The sequence below is a fragment of the Ruditapes philippinarum genome, unplaced genomic scaffold, assembly GCF_026571515.1.
Source record: "Ruditapes philippinarum isolate M1 unplaced genomic scaffold, ASM2657151v2 ctg2948_1_1_1_1, whole genome shotgun sequence".
Taxonomy (NCBI): Eukaryota; Metazoa; Mollusca; class Bivalvia; order Venerida; family Veneridae; genus Ruditapes; species Ruditapes philippinarum.
Genome location: NW_026865442.1, coordinates 101,483 through 114,546, shown reverse-complemented (window position 1 = coordinate 114,546; position 13,064 = coordinate 101,483). Strand labels below are relative to the sequence as shown.

Below are 13,064 nucleotides of genomic sequence, written 5' to 3'. Positions count from 1 at the left end.
AGCGACTGAAGTACGTAAAATACCCAAAAGATATGCATTGATCAATAGTCACATCGATTTGGTTGACATGGTTGATTGTATACTTTGTTACTCAATAACGCACAATTTCGAACATTTTTTAATCTAAATCAATATATCTGATAACAGTTCTTGTTTGTGATTTGGTATTAAATTTGTCTTTAAAATATTAAGATAACACTTATTAATTTTGATCCGCTATCAAGTAGTTGAAGAAATATGGAAGAAAATACATAAATCAGTTATAATATCAAAATAAATAAATTATTTAACTTATCTTTAACTATTTACTTATTTTACTTATTCATTTATTATAATGATTTATTTACTTAATTGTTTTAGATAATTTAATCATTTATTTATTTATTTATTTATTTATTTATTTTAGGAATCATAAGAAAAATGCAACAAAACCCGAGTTATCGAAAGTGCACCTTACTAACTTGTCAGCCCGATCAATCTTGAAAAAGATAATTATACATTTTGTATACTAAAAATTAATGATTATATTATTTATAATTACACATGAATATATCACGCTTTATGCCCGTTATCATAAGTTGGAAAGATAAATTGATAAAATTGTAATTTGTGTTACACGTAATATCAACTTATCAACTGTAATTCAATATGCGTTATTTGTAAATAAGTTTTGATTTCTTTTCTCATTAATTCTGGAACCATTGTAAGTACTATTCGTATATCCAAAATATTAACATGGCACATTCTTACCCCCTCCCTCATTAATATACCACCAGATAAAGCTGTTTATAGTTTGTCTAGTAAATCATATAACCATAATATTAACATGGCAGATTCTTACCCCCTCCCTCATTAATATACCACCAGATAAAGCTGTATATAGTTTGTCTAGTAAATTACTTTAAAAACTGCATTCTTCAGATATTTGTAGTTTTTATCAAATGAAACGAACCAAAAACTCATTTGAAATTAATTACTTGTTGTATATAAATAAATTTGCTTGAAGCAAAATAATGTCGATATAGACAGGGTTCGGGTGGTAACTATTGTTTGACTGTAGTCGATGCAATGCGTGCATATACAGTGATCGAAAAGCCGTTGGAACAAGACAAATCGCGCATAAGGTGACGGTTTAACCACAGTTAAGATTCGTAACATCTTTATAGTCTAAGTCAGTTTTAGCCGAACTACTGTGACCAAAGCACACGAACCTTGTTATTATAAAAAAGAAAGGAATATCTTGAAAAATGAGCTGACTTGTTTTGTCTGCTATTCTGCTTGTGCTTCAATAATGACCGTAACGTATTTCAATCACACAAGGAATCAGGTTCACTTATCACATTTTATTTGAAATTTTACTTTTATCAATTTTCAACAGCTTTTGCCAGGTGTTAAGTAACAAAACTAGGTTCAATAACATGAACTACTCAAATTGTGCTAAGCACCATATGATTGTGTGTGAATATTTTTGGGATAATTTTATTTATGCCGTGTGAAAGGTTTAAATGTTGATTTACTGTTTTATCAATTTAGCTGAAGTACGAATTTAACGCTATAAATTATTTTTACACTAATTTTGTGCTAGAGAAGAGCATGACACCCCCAACTCTTTGAAGATTTCAGAACATGCAGCGTGTTTTGCAAATTTGTGAAATTGTTCTTTTTTTTCACAGTTTTAAAATAAATACCATGTGTGTGACCCGTGACTATCAATGACAGCTTGGCAGCGCCTTCGCATACCCCTAATAAGTTTCTGATCGTTCAAACGGATATGACTGCCCATTCTTGTACCAGCATAGCTCCAATCTCCTGGATGGTTCGGGGTTGCATCTGACGAGCTGAAAGTCTAACCTGCAGCTCATTCCACATGTGTTCTATTTGATTTAAGTCAGGTTAGCGAGCTGACCAGTCCATGTACTCAATAGACTCCCTCTCAAGGAAGTCCTGGACCACCCTGGTCCTATGGGGGTGAGCATTATCGTCCATTAGAATGAACTGATCGCCGACTGCTCCAGCATACAACTTAAGCTGGTTGTCTAACAACCAGGTCGGTTCGTCCATTCCAGCTTATGCCTTCCAACACCATTACTGATCCACCTCAGCAATATTTTCAGCCTGAAACCGTTCACCTCGTCCTCTCCTATCATGCCTATCTGTGAAGTCTATCTGTGGACTCATCAGTGAACAGAACGTGTTTCCAGTGTTGCATGGTCCACCGTGTTTACGCCATGGCTCATTCCAAACGGGCCTGGCGATGTCGACTAGTTAATGAAATACGTACGCAAGGTCTTCTCGACCACAAATTACCTTCCTGTAGCCTTCTACGCACAGTCTGCGTGGAAACACGGACCCGAGCAGCATTAGCAAGGTCATTAAGAAGAGAAGTTGCTGGCAAAAAACTTGTACAACGTGCCTGAACGACCAAAAACCGATCCTGAGCTGATGTTGTGACTCTTTGCCGACCTCCAGCGTACCATGTAGCCGGTATATACCCAGGCTCTTGTGATAACCCTGCTTCTCTCAAATGCCGACTAAAGTTAACATTTTCCATATCGAAGTTACAGATGTAAGAAATATAAGTCACTGAATGACAATAAGCCGGTAATGTCGCCGTATAACAAAAGACATGTGATTGTACACGCATCAAAATATTGAAATATTAGGGTGCAGAGTGTCCATGCTACCTAGATAAGTTGTAACGGATAGACAACACGGATTCGTGTCAGGGGACTTAATACATTGCTTAATCAGAATTTTCAAAAAAGATAGAAAGAAATCTGTTTATACTTGTGATAATATAAAGATTAACTTATGGTGCTTGGCAAAATGAGAGTAGTAAACAAAACATACTTTTTGGATACAAATAATATATAACCCTCTAAACATGCAAAGAATTTTTAAATTGCCTAAGTTTTATTAAGGTATTTTTATTACTTCTTAAATTTTTACGTATTACTACTAAGTAAGATGTAGTTATTGAAGATCTATATGCATAGGACAGCAAATCTATTCTTTAGTTCTACATTGAATTCGCACACAATACGTGACACTTAAGTTTCAATTTGAAGAAACTAGATTTCTAACTTTCATTTATTCAGCTAATTGAAAACAAGTCAAATTAGTTATTGTAAATATTTAACTGCAATAAACGTTTAAAATTACTGTCCGATGAGACTGATCTACGAGAAAAGAACACTGAGTTAAATGTCAAATTTACTACATACATCTGTTCATTTTTACTATACATCAATACGAACCAATGCCTAAAGTATCGTGAACATGTTCATCAGCCTCATCTTTCAGGACACATATCATACATGCTTTTACAGTAGTATACATGTATGTTAAAATGTGTAATAAAAATAAAAGCTTTTCGGTGCACTTTTAGCCGTTATTGTGTTTTCATTTACATGTTTCTTGTAGGTTGTGTGTGCCGTCATTTGTAAGGGAACTACATGTAGTTAAAATAGACAGTGATTACAGTCTGTAACTTAGAACGAACCGATGGCAAAATTTTACGTAAAATTTTATCGTCATTTTCACATGCACATGATCAATCAGTATTAGATAATATATGTGCGCTTTTACAAACTCTTGTTTTTAAAATGAAACTTTAAGTTTTAATCATACTGCTAAATTAAGACCCACACACTATTTTCCCGTTTGAATATTTCTAAATACATTTATCTATGTCAAGAACAGCCTGTTAACATTCCACTTGTGATGAATTTAAGTGGTCATTTGCAGAGAATGTAGTTAATTAATTATCATCATTTGTCCAGAATGTCCATGTTTGTGTACAAGCTTCAAATCATGTACACTTCATCTTATCATGTTTAGGTCTCCAAAGATACACAGCTCATGAAACTTGTTCACTAAATAAAACGTTACAAACATTATAGAACAATGTACATCTAACGGGTCATAGACGTTTAGTTTGCTTGTTTCTTTTTTTTTCTTTTTTTTTTTATAAAAATGTGCGTCAAACTTTTATTCTTATTGCTTTCAGTATAATCATTGTTGATGTTGTTTTTATGTATTTACAATTCATAACTGTTAGTTGTATTTTAGCATGTGCTAGTGAATGGCACATGAATTTGCTTACTACTTATTATTTTTGCATGTACGGTTACTTGCCCTAAAGCATTGTTTGGTGGTTGGAAATACTTGCGTTCCTGAACCTCGTCGACGACGCGTAGATGCATTTTTTGTACATAATTAAATGATATATTGACTACACTACTCTTTTTGTACAATTGCAAATCGGTTATAGAATATTAACAAGTATATGTTAGATTGAATATAATTATACTGATCTTAAATTTAAGTTTTAGTGTCAATATATATATAAAAAGACCATTGTTGAAAATATAGTTGACAGTCATAATCAATTTTCACTGTATTAGGTTGCAATGGAATCTTAACAATGCAGAATAAAGCAGCTGCTATATCTATTATAAAGAAAAAAATTAACAAAAAACTCTTAAAATCAAACACAAAGGTTAATTCGATGCCAGCAGACGAGACGACTACCTGCAGTCTTCAGATTTCATAGAGTGAGAAGTTATACATATATACAATGGTGTCTATACAATGAAGGAGATAAAAATAACCCGACTGAATGTAAAATTCTACAAGGCCTGCATTTACCAATATAATAATCAGATCTATTCGGTTTACATATTTGCATGCATATTTTGCTTACATAATAACGCAAATTTAAAACAGTATTGATTTGAATTAAATCAATATTTTTTATTATAGTTCTTTTGTGATTTACATTGTATATCTCTCTAACAAATATAGATCATATTTAATAACAATTTACTACTGATCGTTTATTAAATTGTTGGTTTGTTTAAGGAATAATTATGGAAGAGATATATATTAACTAAAGGGTATTTATTTTTAAATTATTTTATTAACTTTAGCTTATAATAATTATTAAAGCATGCATTTATTTTATTTTATTTATATATCTAAAAAATCATAAGACAAAAATAAACTTTTTGGAAAAGACCATTTTGGAAAAAGGAAAGCATACATTATGTTTGTCTAAAAATAAATAAAATCATTGGTTGGATTATCTACAATTACACATGTATATATAAAAACGTATCACGTTTCATGCTCGTTATTATAATTTGTCAAAGATAAAATCGCAGTTGGTTTTATACGTAGTTATATACTATAGATTTCTTTCACTGGATGTTTCTTCGTTAAACTTGAAACCATTGAATTTGTAAGAACTGTCTATATACCTAATATATATATTTAAATTCAAAATATATTCTTACTCCTTCCTCCATTAATATACCACCAGGAAAAATACTTTTATTATAGTGAGTCTAATAAATTACTTTCTAAACTCCATTCCGTATATCAAATCAAAGTACTCAAGACTTCTTTGAAATGTATCTGGCATATAAACAATTTTTGCTTGAAACAAATTGATGTGGATATAGGTAGTGTTTGGACGCTACTATTGTTTGACTGCAGCCGATTCCATGTGCGCACCCCCGGTGTCAAACAGACAAACCGATAAGATAAAGATGAATATTCGACCAGAGTTGATTTGTGACGTCACTATAGTAAACCATTATCAGTTTTGCGTTGTCTACCAAGCAAACTACTGTGACCATAGCGCCTCAATCTTGCCATACATAATTAAAGGAAGCAGTTTCTCGAAAAATGAGCTGACTAGTTTGGTCTGCTATTCTGCTTGTGAACACTCGGATAAGGACCTAAACGTATTTTAATTATACAGCGTATCAGGTTAACTTACTATAGTTTAACGATTATCAATTTTCATAATTTTTAACCCCTTTTAAAAAATCTCGACACCGTCACCCGGGAAAAAATAGAAACCATTGCTGTTAACTGTCAGCGACCTTATGAAATTCATTTTCAACAACTTGATAAACACTCTTTTCTTGAGATTAAAATCATTCAATACAATCCCTAAATATCATGTTGTAGTGATCCGTTTACAAAATGAAGGCCGCATAGCCTTTTCATGCATGTTTTGTAAAATTAACTCAGAAAATGTACTTAATAAATTTAGCGTTTGAACGTACTTTATAACTGTAATTGTGTTTTCATATACATGTTTCGCGCAATGATCTGTATTATATCATGTACAAGTAAATACCAACAACATCGTCTGTAAGGAAACATGTGAATGATTAATATATAGACTAAGTATGCGTGGTGCATGTTTGTGTGCGTCATTTCAAATATCAATATTTCTTTTGAAAGATAAAATCATTATATATCTATAAGAACTTGTTTAAATCTATAGAAAACTCAAAACGGATGCACGAGGGACTTTCAAATTTCTTTCTCGGCCAAGTAAGCTGTCAGTTTCACAACTACAATTTGCTACCCTTCAGGTATAAATCATTAAAGATGCAAGTTGTAGTTAGTGAATTTACCCGCAATTTGCTTATAAGACATGCATGTCTATATCTTATCAAGTCTCATTTTCGTTAAATGGTAGCAAATTCACTTCAGAATATCAACAAATATATATAAGAAAGTATATAATATGTTGAAATTTAGTTTAAGTTCTACAGGCAATATCGTTATCATTAGCCTTTATTTGCCTGACTTTGTAACTTTTTCACGTGTTGACAATTAATACTTACACAAAAAATGTTAGTATTAAAAGGTTAATCCCCTGATTCAAATTACTAAAATACATTGAAACTGATGCTAAATTTTACTAATTAACTAAATCATTGACGATGTTTTGAAAATCATAAAAAAAATCCATAGAGATATAGGCTGACATAGATGTAGACAAATGATAAACTATGATGTTCTAATTTGTTTTGACTGACGACTGAAGAGCTAATTTGAGTGATATAAGATCAGAGAAAATGGGCATATACGTGGCGACAAAACAACCTGAATGCTATCGATAATTTACCCTATTCCGATTTTATAGAAGAAGAAGAAGACCTCTTAACAGATCTGCAAATATATACCGACCTGTTTTTGTTCTATTGTTTTCTATACAATAGAAAATATGTGGTGTTGAGAAACTCGTGCATTACACAATATTCACCGTAAACGCAGAATTTTTTTTTTTGGGGGGGGGGGGAAACACGCTGAATTGGGCAAATTTATATGGGGGGATGTAATGACGACTTTGAATAGGAAAAATGGTCGATATATATTTTAAAGTACATTTCATCAAATCAATAGAATTAAATTAGCCCATACGGCTGTAAGGACCCTCATAACATATATTCCAGATAATTTATGAGAAAAACGAACTGGCTACTGTTCTGGCGATGAAGTTTGTGTTTCGCCGATATTAATGAGTACAATAACGCACATTTAGCCTTTCTTTATAGTTTGCTTTCCGGTATAATTAACACATTTTCCGAACTATATAGCTTCATAAGATATAAGTTTTCGGTATTATGTCTGATTTTGCAAAATCCTGCATTATTTGAACAATTCTGCATTATGGGATATATACGACGATTTGTGCATATCGAATCAAAGTCAACTTCTGGATCTTTCTTTCCTTCAGTGACAGTATAGTTCATTTTAAGTATAAGACCGTTTAATTCTTTATTTTTTCTTCAGTTTTTTTACATTACAATTTGGATTTCGTATACCAGTACTCGCCTGTTCTTGCGCTTCTATTCTAGACCGCGTGCTTACATGCGGTGTTATCAAACATATGATATGAATATTTGTATATATTAATAAAATGTTATGTTTTCACATATCAATAAATGATCTTACGTTTGCCTACTTGACAACTTCTGTTTTTATTTTCTGTGACTCAACTCAACAAGTACATTACCTGACCTTATTACTTAATGAAACCCCACGAGAAACACAAGAATATTCAAATTACACCTGATTTGTGAACGAATGAATTACAAGAGCATAGCGGATGGTATCTTTGCATGACTAAGGAATGCTTTCTAAACATGATTAAGTACATAAGTAATATGTTTCTTGTGAATAATATTAATAAATACTGAGTTAAAAACTGGTGTATGGATAGAAAATCAAAAGAGAATGTAGGTAAGATAATTTCCGCCCTCGGAATAGGTATGCATAGTATTAACAGACCCGGTGGCCTTTTAAAATCCTCGATCGCTACGCTCTCTCGGTCTTCAAATCGGCACCCCGGTCTGTAAATACTATGCAGACCTATTCCTCGCATGGTAACTATAACTTATGACTACTTTCCATTTTGTCCTTTACACCCTTCGTTTCTTACGCTAGACTATAGTTCAGTTACTAACTTTGGAATTTTAAATTCCTTTGTCTGCCACTTTTGTGATTCAAAATCTATCATTTTAGCGCACGAGTAGTTATATATCTTGGGCCAACGATCCTTTATTCTCATACCATGGTTTTATACTTACGGACAATGAAAACGCACGGCCGGGATAATTGCATTTTAACAAGGAAAATATATTTCTTTTAAATATTTTTTCAGTTTCATAAAACCGAATGCATTCCGGTAATTTAGATACCAAAGTTATAAAAATGATTGCATTTTAATGAAATTATTGCATAATAAAGATAGTACCCGAAAAAATCAAAAGTAACACTTTTGGCTAATTGTGATAAGATCACAACAGAAAACAGATTGAACCAATTCATGGTTACCTTATGAAATAAAATTTTTTTTAAACTGTTAATTATTAACTTGTTTTTCAAACCTTTCTAGAAATGTTAGACACAAATGAGCAATTAAAACCTTTATGAAAATGAATATTAAACTATGCCAATGGTCAGTTTTAGAAATCGTAAAAGCTCACATGGAAATTGCATATACACACTTTTCCTCTATAAAAGGTGCTAAATTTCAAACAAAACTGAAGACTTGCTAGCAAATTGTATGCAATGGTTCTACAAAGAAATAACCGCTGGGCAGATTTAGGACAGATTCAGTCTGGTCTATCTTACAAACAAAGCGCCAACCGTTTTGGTGTCCATCGGTCTACAATTTCTCTGCTTCACCAGCATTTTCGCACTGCACTTCAGACCGAATATCGTCAGATTCCACAGGCGACTACATGTATCTGCACTGTAAGGTCTACGAGGCGACGATGTACATCTGTAAGAGTCGCTGATGGAGGACGACGGTGACATTACGAATAGACATTTATGAGTGACTTTGTTTTGGATTTTCATTTTGGTTTTTGCCTTTGTTACGTTTGCATTACTGTGATGACAAAGTGTGCTTTTTGGATTTTCACCCGAGGTTCTTCGATTAACTGGTGTATATTTGATTTTAAATATTTTGAATTATTTTTAGTTGTTAAGTTTGCGTTTTGTATTAAAGTTATGATATATATCTAATAGAGTCATTAGTGTTTTGTTTTCATGTAATAAGATGCATAAAGTGCGGGCGTGCATTTTCATTATCCTTAAGTATATATGCAGTTTAAAAGACTGAGTCATTAAAAAAACTTCTTTAAATTAAAAAGAAGTATGTAAACTACACAGGAATTGTCTTTAGGTAAGCTAGTTCGTTGTTAAATGATCGAAGGTCATCCTCAGACCGACCTACACAACTTCTCTGAAATGACAATCAAAATTAATTTCACTTCAAATATTATTCATGTGAGCCCGAAACTGAATATAAATTTGCTGCACACTTTTTAGTAATAGAACTTACCTAGAGCAAAATAGATCAAAACTATAAAACTTTGATTTTCTGCGCTGCACTTACTATATAGTTCTCGAAAATGTATCAAAAATCACTAACAATGTTCTGATTTCCATGTGCGGAATAATTAATCACATGAGAGTAACAATGGATTGAATGTATTATCTTATGCTTGCATAAACCTGTGTTTATATACGCCTATTGCTTGGCATGGCATGGCAATTTGCAAGCTTAAGGACCTAGTATATCGGCAATGAGCCCCGAATACAAGTAGTTTCTTCGTTCGCATTGATAGTGAGCTGTCCGATTCTACTTGCCAGCAAGTTAATATATTTTTGTTGTCTGAAATATGAATTAATCGAGGTATATAGTAAAAATCATTGAACACTATTATTGCAGGACGTAAAGGCTGAGATAAACAGTGTATCTATTCTTAGCCGGCGGATTTGGAAGACTACAAAAGAGGATCTTTTTTCAGCTTTTACAAGTTTACACTGAGTAAACTTGTAAACTTATTATTAGATTATTATGTTTGATGGTTTCATTTTCCGGATAATTAAAACTTTTTTTTTACTTTTTGCTTTTGTTTTACAGATTGAAGAATAACAATGTTGCGGTCTGTTCTTTTTAAGAATTTTGTGAAGTTTGAAAAATATCAGGTGATGGACTTTTCAAGTGATGGGCCTTTCATTCTCATCGGTGAAAATGGGTCTGGGAAAAGTTCCGTTTTAGAGGGTATCCGACGTTGTTTGAAATTAAAGCTGAGTACATCAATGTCTTCGATATTTGATACGAAAACAATGTCTTATTTCATTTGTACAGCTGAAACTGCTGGTTTACAGGATGAAAAAAATGTTATATTCGGTATCGTTGCCATGCCTAAAAAAGGTGCCATGCCTAAAATTGGAAATGAGCTTTTAAATCAAAGTAGTTTATTTTGGTTTTATAAGTTTGCCTTTTCAAAGGATGATCAGATATTTATTGATTTGATTTCTTCATCAGAAGTTTCTGAGGGCGAAGTAGAGCTGATTGTGTCTAACAGTTACACGTGTAGTGATGGCGCATTTATTAAGGCTGTTTTAAATCCTAAGCCCAAAGAGCACGATATAGAGACTTGCATCGATTCAATTTTTGGAAATCTCTACACAGACCAAACACCGTGTTCGGACAAATTAGGACAACTCTTGTGCGATTTAACAAAGCAGTTTGTATTGACATTCCCGTTGCGTTCCATTGGCCCGCTACAGTGGTCTGAAAGTACCCGAATCACCAGTGCATGGCGAAAGGAAAATTACAATGAAGCTGAAAAAAGATGTGAAATAATAAAACATTTCTTAGAAGACAACGGCGAAACTTTTGACAAGGACAAAGAGAAAGAGTATTTCCAACACTTAACGCAGATAGAAAACTACGACTTCACACTTGAAGGTGGTAAGATCTCTTTACCAAAGGGTTTTGCTTTGCTAAAAACGCCAGAAGGGATCTTAGAAGCAAAAGCATTTTCTATCCTTATATCAAGTAAACAATACAGAACTATTTTGCTTGAAGAACCAGATAGGGGAATGCACCCACAAATTCTTGACAGAATGATTGAAATAATCCATCAAGAGAAAGACAAAAAAAGAGTAATACTAACTACACATCGGAAAGCATTTATTACACCCTGGACAGTAAGTGACACATTCATCTTCAAACACACGAAAGCTAACAAAGAAACTCGAATTGTATCTGGTACAGATCTTTTTACTAATAGAAAAGATGGCAGTATGAATAAAAAGGCTTTGTTAACATCACATAATATACCAGATATTTTATTTGCAAGCAAAGTTTTATTTTACGAAGGTCTTTCAGAACATTTATTTCTCGGCGAGTTAAGGAGTCAAATATTGGCTGGAACCGATAGTGTGACCTCAGGAGTGTTTGAAGATGATAAAGTTGAAGCAAACAAGAGATTGAAGAAGAGCCTTATGGAATATACATTGGTTTGTATGAACGGTAGGGACAATCAGACATTTTATCACAATATATCCAAAAAACTCGGTCTTGATTTTTTAATTCTACTAGATAAGGATATTTTATATAAACAACTCGAAAAAGAAAAAAGAAAAAACAGAATCAAAATGGAAACACGAGATGAATTGGCAACGAAAAGGGAAGAGTATTTGAAAGAAAAGAATGTTTTCTTTTGGTTTGATGGCGCTATTGAGGACATGGTGCAAGCGATGTGTAAGAAAAACCAAGGTCTTAAAGATAAGCTTGCAGAGCAGAAAATGGAGTTTCCTCCAGAGGTTAGAGAATGTACTTCAAACGGGCCAAAACTTTTCCTGCATAAAGGTATAAAGAAAGTACATATCACAGAGAGTGTCAAACTTCTGCTTGGTTACTGTCGTCTTGAGGACGATCTTGCTGAATTAATTAAAAAGTTTGTCTAATTAGGTGTATGCACTTTAATAGTATCGTTCGCTGATTTATTTAAAATGTATCTTTTATGACTTTTGTTTTGTTGGTTGCGTTTTTCTTTATAGAAACACAAAATCATAGATATACTTGCCACAGTTCGGATTAAATATATTATGGCATATAAAATAAAAATAAACATTATGATAGATGTGCTTTGCGTTTAATTTAATTAAATTTGACATTCACAATATTTTGGCAACAAAATACAATTTGTTGGATTATAATTGCAATAAAGAAGTCTCTTTATCGTAAATAAAGAAGTCTCTTTATCGTAAAATGTCGTAGAATTGAAATATTTCTCACATCCATCTGTTGTTTTAAGCAGATCATTTAGTAAGAAAATGCAAGATTTGTTCCACAAAAAGATGACCCTAGTATTAGAATATCTTGGTGTACGGATTTATGTTTTTTTTTCTAATTTAAATGTTTCCCTTAGTCGTCTACATGGGTTTAAAAAAAATAAAAACTTGAAAATCACTCGATTACAATGAAAACAAAAATAAAAACTTGATTTGATTGAGTCTGTTCATGAGAGATAATGTATAACTTAACATCTCTTTCACTCTTAGCACCGAATTAAGCAGCTTAATCTTCAATACAAAATGAGTAAATCTATTGCCAGTAAAATACCATTAATAGATGAGACAACAAGTTAAAGTGTCCAATGTAATATACTTAAAATTAAAATTGCCAATTGCGAAGATTGATGTAAAACACAAGCCTTCCGGGCTTAACAGTGTTACATTTTATCACATTTTAGAAGACAATCGTAAATCTATAAACGAGAAAACAGTCCCGGTCTGCTTAACTGTTAAAGAGAAAACGACCTTGCTGCTTTTATTAACATTTTCACTAATAAAAAATATATCAAATGATGCAGCGTCTTACAAGATAAATCCGGACTTCAATGATGAATGAAAGTCTTAAAGATTAAGCTTACACAATTTACTATTCA

The 13,064-nt window shown here is 32.5% G+C and overlaps 1 protein-coding gene across 1 annotated transcript; it reads left to right on the top strand.

Moving 5' to 3' along the window:
• The first annotated feature begins 4,781 nt into the window (after window positions 1–4,781).
• LOC132729034 (uncharacterized) lies at window positions 4,782–12,244 on the top strand. The gene is made up of 2 exons (XM_060714770.1): window positions 4,782–4,898; window positions 10,244–12,244. Exon 2 carries the CDS (start codon window positions 10,258–10,260, stop codon window positions 12,079–12,081), a length of 1,824 nt encoding a protein of 607 aa, XP_060570753.1. The 5' UTR covers window positions 4,782–4,898; window positions 10,244–10,257; the 3' UTR covers window positions 12,082–12,244.
• Window positions 12,245–13,064: the final 820 nt, after the last annotated feature.